Source organism: Mobula birostris, chromosome 18, assembly GCF_030028105.1.
Source record: "Mobula birostris isolate sMobBir1 chromosome 18, sMobBir1.hap1, whole genome shotgun sequence".
Classification (NCBI taxonomy): Eukaryota; Metazoa; Chordata; class Chondrichthyes; order Myliobatiformes; family Myliobatidae; genus Mobula; species Mobula birostris.
The window spans coordinates 26,237,318-26,255,465 of record NC_092387.1 but is presented as its reverse complement, the minus strand read 5'-3'; the positions used below and the strand labels follow the sequence as shown (position 1 = coordinate 26,255,465).

General features: G+C 38.7%; 1 protein-coding gene across 1 annotated transcript in view; it reads left to right on the top strand.

Annotated features, from left to right (window-relative positions):
* The window catches only part of LOC140212010 (secretory carrier-associated membrane protein 5), a 69,386-nt gene that overhangs the window by 19,871 nt on the left and 31,367 nt on the right, over positions 1 to 18,148 (top strand). Inside the window, exon 3 of the mRNA XM_072282366.1 lies at positions 1,868 to 1,987. Within this exon, the coding sequence (XP_072138467.1) occupies positions 1,868 to 1,987 (120 nt within the window). The remainder of the gene's footprint in view (positions 1 to 1,867; positions 1,988 to 18,148) is intronic.

Genomic DNA, 18,148 nt, shown 5'->3' with positions numbered 1-18,148 from the left:
AGCTACAGCAGCAGAAGACCACAGTGGGTTCCACTCCTGTACCTAATAAAGTGGCCACTGAGTTCATGTCGAATACTTCCTGTGAAGCTTAAACAAGTTTTTTTAAAAATCTATTTTCTCCTAGTTACTTGTTTCCTAAGCATAATTGAAATGTTTGTAAATTGTACTGCTTGTATTCAGTTGCAATCATGTGAGACCTTTGAACATTTCAATCTAATTTGCTCTTCTTTTTCCTGAACTACTGCTATCCCCAAGAGCCAGAAATTATGTTGATTACCCAGAGGGGAGTTGACTTTTAAATTGGTGACAGCACTTATTCTTTTGTTGCATTTTTTCTACATAGAATGAGCACTTCAAACAAAGCATTTCCTGGGAGTTTCCAGTTCTTCAGTGCTTAGTCAACAGAACTTGTCACTTAACTACATTGTACAAAACTCTTATCTATGTTTATTCATACAAAAGTATACTTAAAGTTTTTGGTTTAAAAACAAACCACATGAGATGCCGTGTGGTAACTTCTCTCCAGTGATCCCCTGTGTAAAAATATTCCTTTATATATTTTGGAATTAATTATCTACAGTACTGTACATTTGATTTCATTTTTAAAATGCTGAATGTGCTTAGTATATCATGCCAAGTAAGACTGGAATCAATATCCTGCATTCTTATTCCATGTTCACAATTGTATTTCTGCTTATGGACAATGCAGCACTAACCACAACTGCACTAAGGTCATGTAAGTTTGATGATATCCCACTTTTATCATTTGACCAGTTTTGAAAACATGTTGAAAGCAGCTTTGCAGGAAATGCTCTGTTCCTAGTGTGGCCAATAAACTTATGAACTCAAGTTATGTCATTGCTGTTCTAATTAATTTTATTTTCATCACTGTTCACCAATTGTACCACATATCTTATTTTCTGATATTTCTTCAGCTCTTCAAGGTACTGACAAAAATTTGATTTTCATTCTATTTTCAGTGTTCTGAAACATAATTATCAGTGCTTCTGCTCTATATCCCTGGCAAATGACATACTAAACACAAAAAATAACACATTGATTCCTTTAATTCAATTTATCTCACTACCCCTTCAGTGCTTCTTGTGTCAGCTTGAGGACCTGTCAAAAATATCTTGGTTCTCGATCTCGCAGAGTGTCAAACTTTATAGAATTGCAATATAGAAAAGTGACATCATACTTTCCTTGGGCTTGCTCACCTAATGATACTTGGTGTCCTCAAACAAATGATTTGCTGGGACTAATCTAATGATTTTGAGAGCCATTAGCAGATCTGATATATCCTTGTGCAGAGATGGCCCTTCTAATCAATGATTTTCCATGTTTTGTTCCTGTCATAATTCAGAGCAGTTGCACCATGATGTATATATTTAGTGGATGAATTAAAATAGTTGCTGGATAGTTGGATAGAGGAGGCACAAGACAAAACAGCTGAGATGAGCAAACAAGAAATTTCTCGGTTCATTTGAAATCACTGGAGCGGGGGGGCGGGGGTTAAAAGTGATATTAAAGATGAAATGAAGATTCTTCAACAGGGCTGAAAGAGAAAGGAAAATGGGACTAGCTCAGTTGGGCACATTACTTGGCATGGACAAGTTGGTGCAAAATGCTTGTTTCCATTCTTTATGCCTCAGAAAATATAATCCTATAAGAGTATGTATGATTGAGGAAATTCCCATGAAATCTTGATAGGACATGAAACATAATTTGAATGAGTAATAACCTGTTCTAAATGTGTTTTAACAGCTCAGCATAAGATCTACCTGATTATTAATGAATATCAAATATTTGAATTATTTTAGCCATATTTAATGTGATATTGAGATGAACTATGTTTTCTGTTTTCCAGAGAACAATTTTCCCCCTCTCCCAAAGTTCATTCCATTGAAGCCATGTTTTTACCAGGATTTTAATGAGATTCCAGATCAACATCGTGTCCTGGCAAAACGCATATATTATCTGTGGATGTGTGAGTACAGAAGCTATATCCCAGTTGAATTGAATGCACTCTAGATGTGCCGTGCACCTTGGTAACGTATCTCTAAACTTCCAAACATTGTTACAACTCCTTTAGTTCCACATGCATACTTGAAGTGGCATTGCTATTGGCTTTTGATATTTCAAAACTTATCAAATATCTTCACATAATTGATTCTAAATTATTTTTAGGTCTTTCAGTGTTAACTTTTACTGTTCTATGTTGAAGTTAAAATATACCTAACAGGCCATTTGGCTCAGTAGCATGTACTGAACCTTTTCAAATTCAAATCCAACAGATATAGAAGGAATCTAAATCTCTATATGGATTTGAATTTTCCTAGTCTAGGGAGTGCTTTTGGCTTCTGACTCAAAATAAGTGAGTTCCCAATTTAAAAAAAAAACTCCACACTCTAGTTAACATTGGTATTTATGAAAAAACATGGTAAGATCTGTGCATGTTTGGCAAATTATGTAATTAAGAGAATTGCTTTTGTGAAGTTCCCTCAACATCAAAATTGGAAGAGTTGATGCTAGCTACATGGGGAAACTGGAAACATTATTCTAATTGCTAGCTAGGTGTTTATAATTTCATTCAATACAATGTCTAATATATTCTGCAAAAAAAAAATCAATGAAGCTTTTCAGAGCATAATGTTAACAAGGGCTTTAAGTGTGATTTCATGGGATTTTTGAATACTGTCATATGTTGCCTGGACACCTTTGATGTGTGTTCACTAAGGAGGAGGATTTTGTAATAAGAAAATTCAGAGATGAGGATGACATTGTCTACTCATAGTGGTCACATCTAGGGTTTCTGGAAATTAGCAAATGGATAAATGGCCTGTTCACTAGTCTCATGGGTAGGATGTAAACTCTTGGCAGTGAGTTGCAATGGAAACGTTTCTGAGACCTCTGTCACATCACAGATTACCCATCCTTACTACTTGCCCAAAAATAAAATATTTAATTTCAGTCCAGTCATTTGCACACATACCTAATAAAGTAGCCAATATCTGTACAGTTGCTCATGAATGCAAGTATCTAGTCAACATGTCAAGTGGCAGCAACTCGATGCATGATAGCATGCAGACAACCCCAAGAGGTTCAGATGTGGTTCAGTCCAAATGTCAGAATGGGGTAGAAATGTAATCTAGGAGCCTTCGACAGTGGCGTGATTGTTGATGCCAGGCGGAGTGGTTTGAGTATCTCAGAAACTGCTGATCTCCTGGGATTTTCATGCACTACAGTCTCTAGAGTTTAAAGAGACTCCGGAACCTGGACCTTAGCACTCAGATCTGCAGCTGGATCTTCAACTTCCTCACAGACAGGACCCAGGCTGTAAAAATAGGGGACAAGCTCTCCTCTACAACCACTCTGAGCATCAGTGCCCCACAAGGCCGTGTACTCAGCCCCCTGCTGTACTCACTGTACACCCATGATTGTGTAGCCTAGTTTCTGTCAAACTCAAATATATAAGTTTGCTGATGACACAACAATTGTAGGCCGTATCTTGGGTAATGATGAATTTGAGTGCAGCGAGGAAATTAAGAACCTGGTGGCATGGTGCGAAGACAATAACCTATCACTCAACGTCAGCAAGACGAAGGAATTGGTTGTTGACTTTAGAAGGAGTAGCGGACCACACGATCCAATTTACATCGGTGGTGCACAATGGAACAGGTCAAAAGCTTTAAGTTCCTTGGGGTCAATATCACAAATGACCTGACTTGGTCCAACCAAGCAGAGTTCACTGCCAAGAAGGCCCACCAGCGCCTTTACTTCCTGAGAAAACTAAAGAAATTTGGCCTGGCCCCTAAAACCCTCACTAATTTTTATAGATGCACCGTAGAAAGCATTCTTCTAGGGTGCATCACAACCTGGTATGGAAGTTGTCCTGTCCAAGACCAAAAGAAGCTGCAGAAGATCGTGATCACGGCGCAGCAAGTCACACAAATCAATCTTCTGTCCTTGGACTCACTTTACACCGCACGCTGTCGGAGCAGTGCTGCCAGAATAATCAAGGACACGACCCAACCAGCCAACACACTTTTCATCCCTCTTCCCTCCGGGAGAAGTCTCAGGAGCTTGAAGACTTGTACGGCCAGATTTGGGAACAACTTCTTTCCAACTGTGATAAGACTGCTGAACGGATCCTGACTTGGATCTTGGCCATACCCTCCAAATATCCAGACCTGCCTCTTAGTTTTTTTGCACTACCTTACTTTCCATTTTTCAATTTTCTATTTATGATTTATAATTTAAATTTTTAATATTTACTAATTTTTTCTATTTTTAATATTTGTAATCCAGGGAGTGGGAAGAGAATCAAATATCGCTGTGATGATTGTACGTTCTAGTATCAATTGTTTGGCGACAATAATGTATAAGTATAAGAGAATGGTGTGAAAAACAAAAAAGTATTCACTGAGGGCAATTCTGTGGGTGAAAATGCCTTGGTAATGAGAGAACACAAAATATTCTGCAGATGCTGGGGTCAAAGCAACACTCACTACAAGCTGGAGGAACTCAGCAGGTCAGGCAGCATCTGCTTTCCCCTATTCCTTCTTCACCTTTCCTGCCTATCCCCTCCCTGCTTCCCCTCCCCCACCCCTTGATCTTTCCCCTTACTGGTTTTTCACCTGGAACCTTCCAACCTTCTCCTTCCCACCCTCCCCCCACCACCTTTATAGGGCCTCTGCCCCTTCCCTCTTCAGTCCTGATGAAGGGTTCCGGCCCGAAATATTGACTGATCGTTTCCACAGATGCTGCCTTCAGCTGAGTTCCTCCAGCTTGTGGTGAGTGTTGGTAATGAGAGAGGGTAGAGGAAAATGGCCTGACTGGTTCAAGCAGATAGGAAGAAGACAGTAACTCAAGTGACCATGCATTACAACAATGGTTTGCAGAAGAGCATTTCTGACCACACATCAAACCTTGAAGTGGATAGGCTATAGCAGCAGAAGACCAAACATGCACTAAGTGGCCACTTTATTGGGTACAGAAAGTACCTAATAAAGTGGCTATTCCATGTAAGTATAGCCCAAATTCTCTCTTATCTGTGTGTTTGGTGTTAGCCCCTCGAAGATCAATGGAAAATTTGTGTGTGTTCATTAAAGACAATCAAATAATCTGACAGCTGTAAGAGCCTGAATGCAAGATATTCTGCAGATGCTAGAAATCCAAAGCAACACATATGCAATGCTGGAGAAACTCAGCAGGTCCAACAGCATCTATGGACAAGAATAAACAGTCATTTTGGGTTGAGACCCTTCATCAGAACATGTTGAACGAAGGGTGTCAGCCCAAAATGTCAAGTGTTTATTCATCTCCGTAGATAATGCCTGACCTTTTTTGAGTTCCTCTGGCATTTTCTGTGAGGTAAAGAGCCTGGACAAGTTTCTCCTTTGCTTTAATGCCTAGTGTGTTTATAAGTTTTATATTTTTCTTAAAGTGGACAGGCATGCATTAATTTCATCATTTCTAGATGAACGAAAATTTATCATTTGTTTTACGAAGATTGTTTCCACAGAGCCTTTTTAGGGTGAACATGTTTTGTTTTAAATAAATTTACTGTGAGCAAATGTAAACACAGTGCATTTCAGTAATTCAGTGCAATATAATTTAGTAAACAGCCATAGAGATACCAAATAAAATAATCTAAACAGGAACTACAGTTTAATGTGCTGTCAGTCTGTACTTCCAGTTGTCTTTCTGCACGTGAGTTAAATCGGTGAATCAAATAACATTGTGGATTTTCTATGAAGCATCGAAATATGAAGCACAGGAGGAAGATGTTGATCCCATTGTAGTAATGTTAGCCAGAATCATCCCAATCCTCATTACCAGCCTCCAGTCAACAGCCCTGCTGGTCAAGCACCACTGGAATGTACCACTTCTACCATTCTTCCAGGTAGAGGTGCCTTGACTATTTCAACAACAGCATGGAAATGTATAACATTATTAGGTTAAAACCTTTATACATAGTAGCAGTGATGCATGTAAAATATTGCTTGTTCACTGGTTGATCCATGTTAAATTGACAATTTTCTCCAGTGAGCTCATGGGAGCTTGAATAATGAATGTGCATTTATGAATTTGATAGTTACTTCTCCAGGAAAACCAGGAAGCATATTTGTTGTAGCAAAGAATACAAACAGCAACACTGTCAATAATGAAGTATTCTGGTACAAGTGATAGGGATTGAGAAGGAAACTTTTGGCTAGGGAGCAAGGTGAACTGTGCTGCTCTTTTTGCAGGGACACTTGGTAGTTCATATCCATTTGGGAGTATTGGCTGAAATTTAGCAACTTCAACAATGCTCTCCACTACATGGACGTGCGCCCAAGTTTTGTGCAAAAAAAAAAAAATCAGAATCCAGTTTATCAATGACATACATCGTTGATTTTTTTTGTAGTACAGTGCCGTATCTCGGAATGCATAACCAGCATTGTTGTGGCAAGCTATGGCAGAATGTGAAATACTTCTAAGTTCATTATTCCATTTGATGTCTTGCTTTACCTACATTAATTTGTTAGGATTGTGTGACTGCTAATTATGGTTTGACTGATGCAAGCAAAATAAACTTCTGGTTTCAGCATTATTATTCAGGTGCATTCCAGTCATTTTATCTCTGGATTCAAAAGTCAAAATATGACCCAAATCATTAAGTTCACATTTGTTTGTTAGTTATATATACTCAAAAAAGGTGCTGGGGGAACTCAGTGGGTCAGACAGCATCTGTAGAGGAAAATAGATATTTAACAATTTGGGTCAAGTCCAGGCGAAGGGTCTTGATGTCCATTTCAATCCACTGACACTGAGTTCCTCCAGCACCTCTTTCATGTTGCCTCAGATCCCAGCATCTGCAGACTCTTGTGTCTCTAGTTATATAGCATCTTAGTTAATGTAATAATTATGCTACGTTTGTTTTAAAATGGGATATAGCATGCAAAAGAGGGAAAGAATATGGAATAGTTATTCTAAACAAATTGGTCAATTACAATATTCTTTTCTATTAACTTGCCCATTAAATTTCTGATCCCTTTTAATTTCACGAGTCAAATTTCTGTTGGTTGGATTTAAAATGATAAGGGATTAATATAGATGGGTATTTGATGATTGACATGAACTGGCAAAGCTAAAGAGCCTGGTGTAAGTCTGTATCATAATAGAGAGAGAAGATTAATGAAAGCAATATATTATCTTTCAAAACATTAGATATTAAATATGGTTTATAGATGAGTTTTGATATTTGCCTTGAAGATCATAACTATGCTTACTACAAAATTTTGTTTTTAAATCAAGATTTTGCACTTTTTTTCACATCTCTCCCCTATCCTGACTGTTCAGTTTTTCCTTTTGTTGTCTAAATTAAGCTAATAAATTTTGCAGTTTTGCTTTCCTTTAGTGCTCTGTTGTGGAAAGAGAGCCACAGGCACAAAGCACTATTACATAAGATGTAATAAGAAATTGTCTTAATATTGCAAGGAGCTAGTGGGAGGGTTTGATTGGGAACTAGGTGTCTGGGGGAGAGGAAGGCGCCCTTAATAGAAATATTTTGATGGTGCTAATAATGCCGCAGTGGTTATCTTGTAGAAACAATCCTTAAAAATAGCAATAGACTGGTAAATTATCCTAAAGTTTAACCTGGTATTAGTGTCTGGGTATGCAATTACTGCTAATTACACAAACAGAAAATACCTGGGAGCTTCTGCCTTTTGTATCTTCCAGGTTTCAGTTCACTACCAACTAGAGAAGAATTAGATCTTCTATTCTTACAATCTAATGATTAATAAATATGATATAAAATACAGTACAGTTTAGAGTAGCAAGTATAAGCCAACTAATCTCGTCAGTATGTTGGGAAGTGGTCATTATGAATAATTATTAAATGATCAGGTAATTTCAAATAGTAAAAGCATGACCCAATTTGTTCTCAAATGATTTTCAAATGTTTCTGATGGATAGTAATTTTACTGTAAGAGTGATTAATGGAACAATTTACTTCTAATTTTCAACTGGTGTATTGCTTCTTTGTTAATGCATTCGTTGTCATTGTTAATTAACCGGGGAACATTCAGGATGTAAAATTGACCCTACAGCAGTAAAATGTTAAATTATGTGGACATTACCATCAATAATTAGAACAATTGAATGCAACTTATGAACATACTTCCAAAGATATTAAAACATTTATTAATACCATTAGTTTTGAACATTATGTCAAAGTACTTGCCTGTTAAAATATTATTTAAAATGCTTTTGTGCATGATTAAATTCTTTTTAGGCAGTCTTTCTCTGAATTATAACATGTTTTCAAAAAAAAAGATAATATTCACCTCTTGGTAACCCCTTCCTAGCCGACTTCATTTTGTATCACTGGCATCAAAAGAGATACTATTTTCCTTGTGAGAACTTATGCATGTTTTTTTTCTACATCACAATGTCAAAACATGCCAACATGAAATGTAATTCTGAAAGTATAATAAATTCACAAGTTTTACCAAATTTTAAAAATAGGAACCTTTAGTTAAATGGTGATACAATCGAGAAGGAATAGTTACATTGAATCACTGAGTCTGGGAGGAAAATTGAGAAGCTTTTATCAAAAGTTATAATGGGCAGAGACCATGTGGGAAGTTGGAGAATCACAAAATAACAGCTACTTAGTCCAAAATGTCCATGCTTGTTCTTTGAAAATTAGTTCCTCTCTGCCTTTCCTCAGACCTATATTAATTTTCCCTTTCATTATTTAACTAATTCCCTTAAGGTCTTTTTTTTTCTCTGTAGGATCTGTTTTATAACACCTTTCAGATTATGACAGGCTATGTTTTGAAAATAAATATCCTGATCTAGTTCTTCTGCAAGTTCAGAATCAGGTTTAATAAGACAGGCATATGTCATGAAATTTGTTGTTATGCGGCAGCAGTATGTGTCAATACATAATAAAAACTTAAGTTGCAGTAAAAAATGTATATATTAAAAATTAAGTAGTGCAAAAAGAGGGGAAAAAGTAGTGAGGTAGTGTTCATTCAGGAGTCTGATGGCAGAGATGAAAAACCTATTCCTGAATCGTTGAGTATTGGCCTTCAGGTTCCTTTACCTTGCCTTTGATGGTAGCAATGAGAAGAGGGCATGTCCTTTGTGATGGGGGTCCTTAATGATAGATGCCGTCTTTTTAACGCATTGATCCTGAAGATGATGATGCTAGGGAGGTTACTGCCCATGATGGAGCTAACTGAGTTTACAACTTTCTGCAGCTTATTTTGATCCTGTGCATTGCCCTACCCTCACCCCCTCTATACTAGACAGTAATGTAGCCAGTTAAAATGCTCTTCACAGTATATCTTAGAAATTTGTGAGTGCCTCTGGTGACATACCAAATCTCCTCAAGCTCCTAATGAAATATGGCAGCCGCTGTTGTACCACCTTTGTTACTGCATCGATATGGTTGGACCCAGGATAGATCCTCAAAGACGAACTTGAAATTGCTTACTTTTTCCACTTCTGATCCCTCTGAGAATTGGTGTGTGTTCTCTTGTCTTACTCTTTCTGAAGTCCACAATTGATTCTTCAATCTTGAGTGCAAGATTGTTACTGCAACACCACTCAACCAACTGATCTATCTCACTCCTGTATGCCTTCTCGACACCATCTGAAATTCAGCCAACAGTAGTTGTTTTGTCAGCAAATTCATAGTTGCCATTTGAGCTGTGTGTAGCCACACAGTCATGGGTGTAGAGAAAGTAGAGCAGTGGGCTAAGCACAGATCTTTGAGATGTGTCAGTGTTGATTAGCAGCGAGGTAGAGATGTTGTTTCCAATCTGCACAGACAGTGGTCTTCTGGTGAGGAAGTCAAGGATCCAGTTGCAGAAGTAAGTACAGAGACAAAAGTTTTGGAGCTTTTTGATCAGAGCTGTAGGAATGATAGTGTTAAACAATGCACTGTTGTCAATAAGCAGCAGCCTGATGCTTATTAGTATTGTCCAGGTGATCCAGAGCTGTGTGAAGAGCCAATGACCTATTGCAGCAATAGGCAAAATGCAGTGGTTCCATGTCCTTGCTTAGGCAGGAGTTAATTCTAGCCATGACCAACCTATCAAAGCACTTCACTGTAGATGTGAGTGTTACTGGACGATGGTTGTTAAGGCAGCTCGCCCTGCTGTTGGGCACTGGTATGATTGTTGCCCTTTTGAAGCATTTTTTATCATACTAACTACATATTGAAACACAAATCTTTGGAACAAGAATTTTGAAGTGTTGCTTTGGGGGGAAAATCAGGCAAAATTCTTTTCAGTTTTTTTTAAGAGCATTGTCTGGTTTGAAAATAGGGTGGCTGAGAATGAAAATATTGCCCTTCTGACAGAAAACTTGCCAATTGTAGAAACAGTGAAGAAGCCAATTCGCGATGAGGGTAATGTGCACAAAATAGTGGAGGAACTCAGCAGGTCTGGCAGCATTGAAGGTGAAGAATAATGGGCTAATGTTCTGAACTGAGATTCTTCAGGATTGGAAAGATAGGGGGAAGAACCAGAATAAAAAGGTGGGGAGATGGGAAGGAGTACAAGCTAGCAGGTGATAGGTGAAAATCTTTTTTTGTATTCACCATTCCAGTTCCCCTCTCACCACTTCGCTTCCCCTTACCTACCCATCCCCTCCCTCTGGTTTCCCCTTCGTCCTTTTCTTCATTAGTCCACTCTTATCTGCTGTCAGGTTCCTTCAGCCCTTCACTCTTCTGCCTATCACTTCCCAGCTTCTCACTTTATCCTCCCTCTCCCTACCCATCTGCCTGCCCCTATCCTGTCTTCACCTATCACTGTCTAGCCTGTACTCCTTCTCCTCCCCCTAAATTCTTAATCTGGCTTACTTCCCCTTTCATTTTCAGTTCCGATGATCTGAAATGTCAGCTCTTTATTCCTCTCCATAAATGCTACCCGACCTGCTGAGTTCCTCCAGCATTGTCTGTGTTGTTCTGGATTTCCAGAATTTCAGAATCTCTAGTGCTATCAATGAGGATGCTGGATTTTATTTGTTATTGCAACCAAAGAAGGCCAAGTTGGCTTGTGCGCTATAAGATTAAGTGATTTCTCGAAGGAATGTGCTTCGGTATTCTTCTTGCCACCTTTACTCATAATGAGCCTGAAGAGAATTTCGATAAACAGACCAGGCTTCATGAACTGAAAAGCCTTTTTGTATTCTCCGTGGAACACAGCTGTGCACAAATTAGCTGCCAAGGTTCCCTATGTCACGATAGTTCAAAATTGCTATACGGTCTTGTATAAATGCAAGTTCATATATTCATGCTTAACTGTCACAGTTATGCACATAAAAATTTACGAGGATGTTGCCAGAACTTGAAGATCTGAGTTATAAGGAAAGACTATAGGTTAGGACTTTATTCCCTGAAACATAGGTGAGTGAGGTGAGATTTGATAAAGGTATACAAAGTGGTATCATGAGGGGTGAGCGTATCATACCAGGCATTCAGCCATTCTTGTCTGGCACTTGGTGTCGGGATTAACCGGGTCACGTTATGAATATTCTTGACTCGACCTTTGTATTTTTTTTTACAAGGCCGAGTGGCTAGCTCGACACTCGACCCGGCACAGATGGAAAGCGTGCTCGGGGGTGGCCCGACCTGGATTCGAACTCGGGAACCTTCGCTCCGGAGTCCGGCACTGAAGGGATCTCACTGCACCACCCGCCAGCCATGAGGGGTATAAACAGGGTTAATGCAGCAGGCTTTTTCCACCGAGGTTGGGTGAGAACAGAGCTAGAGTTTGTCGGTTAAGGGTGAAAGGTGAAATATTTAAGGAGTACCTGAGGGGGATCATCATCACCTAGAGGGTGGTGCAGGTATGGAATGAGCTACCAGCAGAAGTGGTGGATGCGGGTTTGATTGCAACATTTAAGAGAAACTTGGATAAGTGCCTAAATGGGAAGGGTATGGAGGGCTATGCAGGTTGATGGGACTAAACAGAATAATAGTTGGGCGTAGACTAGATGAACTGGAGGGCCTGTTTCTGTGCTGTAGTGTAGAAGAAAATTTGTTATAGTGAAATATATGAAAAAGCCTTTTAAGCTATTGTAGAATTTTGTTTTATAAAGGAAACCCCAAAAAGAAAATAAACAAGATGCAAGAGAACTTTGTGGAACGATTGCTATGCTTTATAATCAAAATGACTAATTTTGGAAAACTGGTATGTTTTTCCATATAACTGACCCCTTTGGAAAATATTAAGCTACCCTTTATGTATGAGTCTTTTTGGATGTGAACTGCTGTACATAAGCTATAAGTCCTATTAAATACCTTGAACCAAAATAAGTCTAATAGTCAAAAGTATTGCAGTTTATACCACAGATGTCTTTAAAGTAAACTCATTTCTTCTGGAGTGATGAAGTGTTAATAATCTTGTCCTCTTTTAAGCAAGAGGATAATAACTTGTAAATGCTGCTGCTTCCCATCAACACAGTTTGCTAACTTGTATGCCTGATGTAAAATGGAATTTTGATCTTTTGCTGTTAATTAAAGTATAGAAATTAACATTTTAAACACCCTATAGTCATGGAGTTCTACTGTATCCTGATGTTTTCAACATTGATTGAAGTACATCAGAAAGCAACTCTCCTTTTTCATTGCTTGCCTAGCTCTTTTGTATTGAGAAAGAAAATAATGCTTCCTAGTCATAGGTTGCACAGTGAAGAAACAGGTCCTTCAGCCCACTATGCCCATGTTGGGCTTTTGCACATCTCTATTAATGCTATTTATGTGTTTTTTTATATAGAAATATAGCACAGTAACAGGCCCTTCTGGCCCAGTGAGCCCAGCCCACCCAATTGCACCCATATGGCCAATTAACCTACTAACCTGCCCATCTTTGGAATGTGTGAAGAAATTGGAGCATTGGGAGGAAACAAAACAGAGTCGTGGGGAGAACATACAAATGCCTTACAGACAGCAGTGGGAATTGAATGTGGAAGCTGGTGCTGTAATGAGCATTGTGCTGTCATGCTACCATGCTGCTCTCATTTGCATGAAAGTCATATCCTTCTGTGCCTTGCCAACTTAAAAGTATCTCTTAAAGATGATATTTTTTTTCTGTCTGATTCCAATGCCACTTCTGGCAACATGTTCCAGATATCAACCACTAATTCTAAAAATATATTCCCCGCAGAGCCCCTTTAAATTTATACCCTCCCACTATAACAAACACAAAATCTGCAGATGCTGAAGTTCAAAGCAACATGCACCTAATGCTGGAGGAACTCAGCAATCCAGGTAGCATCTATGGAAAAGAGCAAACAGTCGAGTTTTCATGCCTAGACCCTTTATCAGGTCTTGAAAAAGATTATTGGTTGGAAACATGACTGTTTGTTCATTTTCATGGATGCTGCCCAGACTGCTGAATTCCTTCAGCATTTTGTGTGTGTGTTGCTTCCCTTTCCATTATTACACTTGCAGAAAATAACTGTGCTAGATTTTAGACTATTCACAACAAAATGTTGGAAAATGTGTCCCCATGTACTTTCAGGAGTATGAGCTAAAGCATTTGCACTGAACATCACATTGCTAATGTACTGCAAAATTAAAAGATGCTTGAGATTTTTTTAAGTTTTCAGAGAATGCGTGATGGTAAATAGCCCATCAATGCAATCTAGAAGTTGAATTTTCTTCAATTGAATGTAGCCTCAGTGTTATAATATTTCAGCTTGGGAATATTAGCTATGTTGCTGAAAAGTTAGAAACAGATTTTGAAGAAGGCTAGATTCCTCTTGCTGCCTTAATTTACCTGGAGGATGTTCCATTTTAAGTGGCTTTTTATTCATAATATTTAAGTCCTTTTGAAAGAATACAGGATGTCAGGATATTCCGTCTGGGTAGCCTCCAACCTGATGGCATGATCATTGACTTCTCAAACTTCCGCTAATGCCCCACCTTCCCCTCGTTCCCCATCCGTTATTTATTTATATACACACATTCTTTTTCTCTCTCTCCTTTTTCTCCCTCTGTCCCTCTCACTATACCCCTTGCCCATCCTCTGGGCTTCCTCCCCTCCCCCTTTTCTTTCTCCCTAGACCTCCTGTCCCATGATCCTCTCATTATCCCTTTTGCCAATCAACTGTCCAGCTCTTGGCTCCATCCCTCCCCCTCCTGTCTTCTCCTATCATTTCTGACCTCCCTTTCCCCCTCCCACTTTCAAATCTCTTACTAGCTCTTCTTTCAGTTAGTCCTGACGAAGGGTCTCGGCCGGAAACGTGGACTGTACCTCTTCCTAGAGATGCTGCCTGGCCTGCTGTGTTCACCGACAACTTTTATGTGTGTTGCTAGGATGTCTTTGTGTATATTACCACTAGATGGCAGCATTTCAACATTTTCAGGAGCACTGCAAACCACTATCCATGGTTTGCAATAGCTGTGTTATTTTATTTATTTAGTGATGCAGTGCAGAGTAGGTCCTTCCAGCCTTTTCAGCTATGCCGCCCCAGCAAACCCCAAAAAACCTGACTTAACCCAAGACAATTTGCAATGACCAATTAACCTACCCGATTTGTCTTTGGACTGTGGGAGGAATCTGGAGGACCCAGAGGAAACCCACACATTCCACAGAGAGGACATACAAACTACCTGCAGATCTCTGAACTTTGGAACTTGTCAAGCTGTAATAGCATCACGCCAACTGATTCAAGTCAAAACTCTGCTTTAAATATCAATACCTTGATTTTCAGCTGTCTTAACTGTCAATATTACTTCTAATTTTATAAATGTTGTTTAAACTATAATTTATTATAAACAGTATATACTGTACCTTGAAAAAGTATTCAACCCACAACTCTTTGTTCACAAGTATTACAACTAGGGATTTTGATCAATTTAACTGAGAATTTAACTTGTGAATCACATGCTCCTTTTTCACAGTAGAACCCAAAAAACAGGGAAAATTGTAAAGCATGAAAACTGAAAATTCAGTAACTAAATGTCAGTTCAAAAGCATTCACCCCCCCACCCCCCTTTCCTCAGTACTTAGTTGAACCACCTCTCACAGCTATTACAGGCAGTAGTCTTTTTAGATAAGTCTCTATTAGCTTTGAAGTAAGATTCACCTATTCCCCCTTGAAAAATTGTTCAAGCTGTGCCAGGTTAGTTGGGCAGTGGCAGTGGACAGCAGTTTTAATCTTGCAAGAGATGTTCAGTCGGGTTAAGGTCAGGACTCTCACTGGGCCATTCAAGGACATCAGTTTTCTTCATTTAAAGCCACTCCATGGTGGTTCTGGCATTGTGCTTTGGGACATTGCCTTTCTAAAAGACGAACTCCGTCCCCAGTTTAAGCTTTCTGACAGAGGCTAGCAGGTTTTTAATCCAGGATCTCTCTTTTATTTAGCAGCATTCGTCTTCCCAATAATCCTGGCCTGATTTTCAATCCCTGTTGCTGAAAAGCATCCCTATAACATGATGTTACCACCACCATACTTTACATTAGGGATGCTGTTTCCTGGCTGATTGCATGGTATTAGATTTGCACTACATGTACCATTTAGTGTTGAGACCAAAAAGTTCCACTTTAGTTTTATCTGACCACATGACCTTTTACATCTTTATAGTATCTTCTAATGCTTTGCAGAGTCTTTATGAGCAGGGCTTCTTCTTTGCCACTCTTCCATAAATGCTGTTTGTGCAAAGTCTTGGAGATTGTGGAGCCATGAGCTTCATCCCCAGTTGCAGCCACTGATTTCTGCAGCTCACTCAGAATGACTGTTGGTGTCACAGTAGCCTCTCTTACAAGTGCCATTGTTCACGACTAAGTTTAGAGGGGCAACCTGATCTGGGCAGTGTGGCTGTGCTTTCATATTTTTTTCCACTTTTTCCTGATAGATTGCACTGAGCTGAGGTACATTCTGAGCTTTTGAGATGTACTTGTACCCTTCCCTATATTTGTGCTTTTCTATTATTTCTCTGACTTGACCTGAATGTTCTTTTGCCTTCATTTTGGTTTTGCCTGATGAAAATCTACTATACTGTTGGAACTTGGGGGGTATTTACAGTATTCTTATGAATTCATTGAGAGTAAGCGATCCTCCAATTTTCTACATCAACAAATTGGGTGAGTTGGTAAGGTAAGGTAATATACTACTTCTGAGGAAACCTAGCATAGTAATTAAAAGGGGATAAATACTCTTTCAGCCTCAGGATTTTGTTTTTTTAATTTTTAGTAAATTGTTGACAGGTTTTGGATTTTTTCTTTTCATTTGATATGATGCACAATGTTTTGTATATTAGCTAAAAAAAATCTTACTTCGATATATATTAAACTTAGAAAGTGAGACAGTGAAATGTGGAAATAGTTGTGGGGGCTGAATACTTTTTCAAGGCATTATATATTATAAACATTAATTTAATAAACAATATTTATTGCAGCCAAAGCATACCTTTTACCTTCTCCAACTAATCTTGCTGGCCTCATGTTCAGCCCCTGTCCTTTTCATTCCTTTTATTGCTGGTTTTGCCCTGAGCAGTTCAATCCCTACTGCCTTGAATTCTTGTGTAGGTTCCCTCCTCCACTCTTCCTCTCCACCACACATCCACTGCCACCTCCCAGTTAGAGCAAAACAAGGCTCAGGCTCAGAGTTCGTTATGCTGGCGATTTAAAATACAGCACAGCGGAGGCTAAATAATTGGAAGTATCTAGAGCAGCCTGCAAGTGGCAGTGTTGGATAGTTGAGTGGTTGAAAGGTATTGTATGCATCTGCACATACCAGTTAGTTTGAGATCAAAAGAGTGGTGAATACAGGATTATAAAAGCAGCAAGATTATGATGCAGATAGCTTAGATTTTGTCTACTTTCATGTCCTGAACAATGCACCGAGTGAATACAAATCCAGGCCCTTTGTGATGCACTGCATGGTTAGCCATCAACCTAAGGAAGCTGCTCATTTAATGTTGGCATTGATGTATTACTGATTTAATTAATTTCTCAGATCTTAGTGTATGTGTGGAGCTTAATTTAAGTGGGAGTGCAAAATTCATACTCTTCTCATGAGCCAATAAATAGGGATGATTATACATACTCTTTTCATAATTGCTTTCCCCCATCACTTGGTCGATTACTTGGTAATCTACAATCTACACAAATTACTGATATTTCTGTGCAAAATAATATTTAATATGGTTATTGAACAAACATTTCATGGGGATTAGATATTTCAGATTAATAATATGGAATTCATTGAATAGACTGTTATGAAGTATTGGACTGATTAAATGCAAAATTTATAAAAATGTTTTCACAAGCATATTTCTAATGATTCCTTTAAGGGTGTTGTAACAATGTTTACTGTGTTGTTGTGCCTGATGTGTTTAATCATACCGACTTGCTAACAAATAGTGTTACTGTTATGCATGGAGGTCAGCTGTTAAATCCTGCTTATTGTTTCAAATAATTCCAAGGAATTAATATTACCAGTGTAATTCCTTGAATTTTATTATAAGGAAATGGAACGGAAGTTCATCAGCTGACCCATGGAGCCAGTGTAATTTCTTGGGTGCAATCCCATTATTCCCAATCCTCCTTTTTCTTATTATATTATATCGCTCCTCTCTCACATACTCAGGGGCCCCACTTTGATTTTCAATAGAACAAAGTGATTCATCATTGCTCTGGTGAATGCCCTCTGCAGCATCCATGCTGGGTTTCTGTGACCTACAATGTGATATGCTTGGCCTCAGCAAGTTTCCAGGCTGATGATCCCAAGGGTTTCCTACAAGGCAGTTTCAATTGGAACTCTCACAAGGTTGACAGGGCATCTGATCCCTTGAACTAGTGAGTCCTCATTGTTGAGTCCATTACCAGAGGATGCAAGTTTAAAGTCAACACAATGGGAAGAATGGAGAGTTTGGGGAGTTGCTTTAAAGAATGCAATCATGATGACCTGTTGGTGAAAAGAAAACTCAGAGAATTTAAAATGAAAGTGTATTAATATTTTGGAGAAGAAAAATGTTTAAAAAGATATAACTTCGTTGTGAGTTCTTTCAAAGTTAACAATGGGTACAAAAAACACACAACTTTTGGTTCTGTGACATCTTGGGAAACTGATAAGCCACATTTCCAACAGGGTTGAGCACACCACTTGTAAACACCAACTTTACAAAATATCAGGC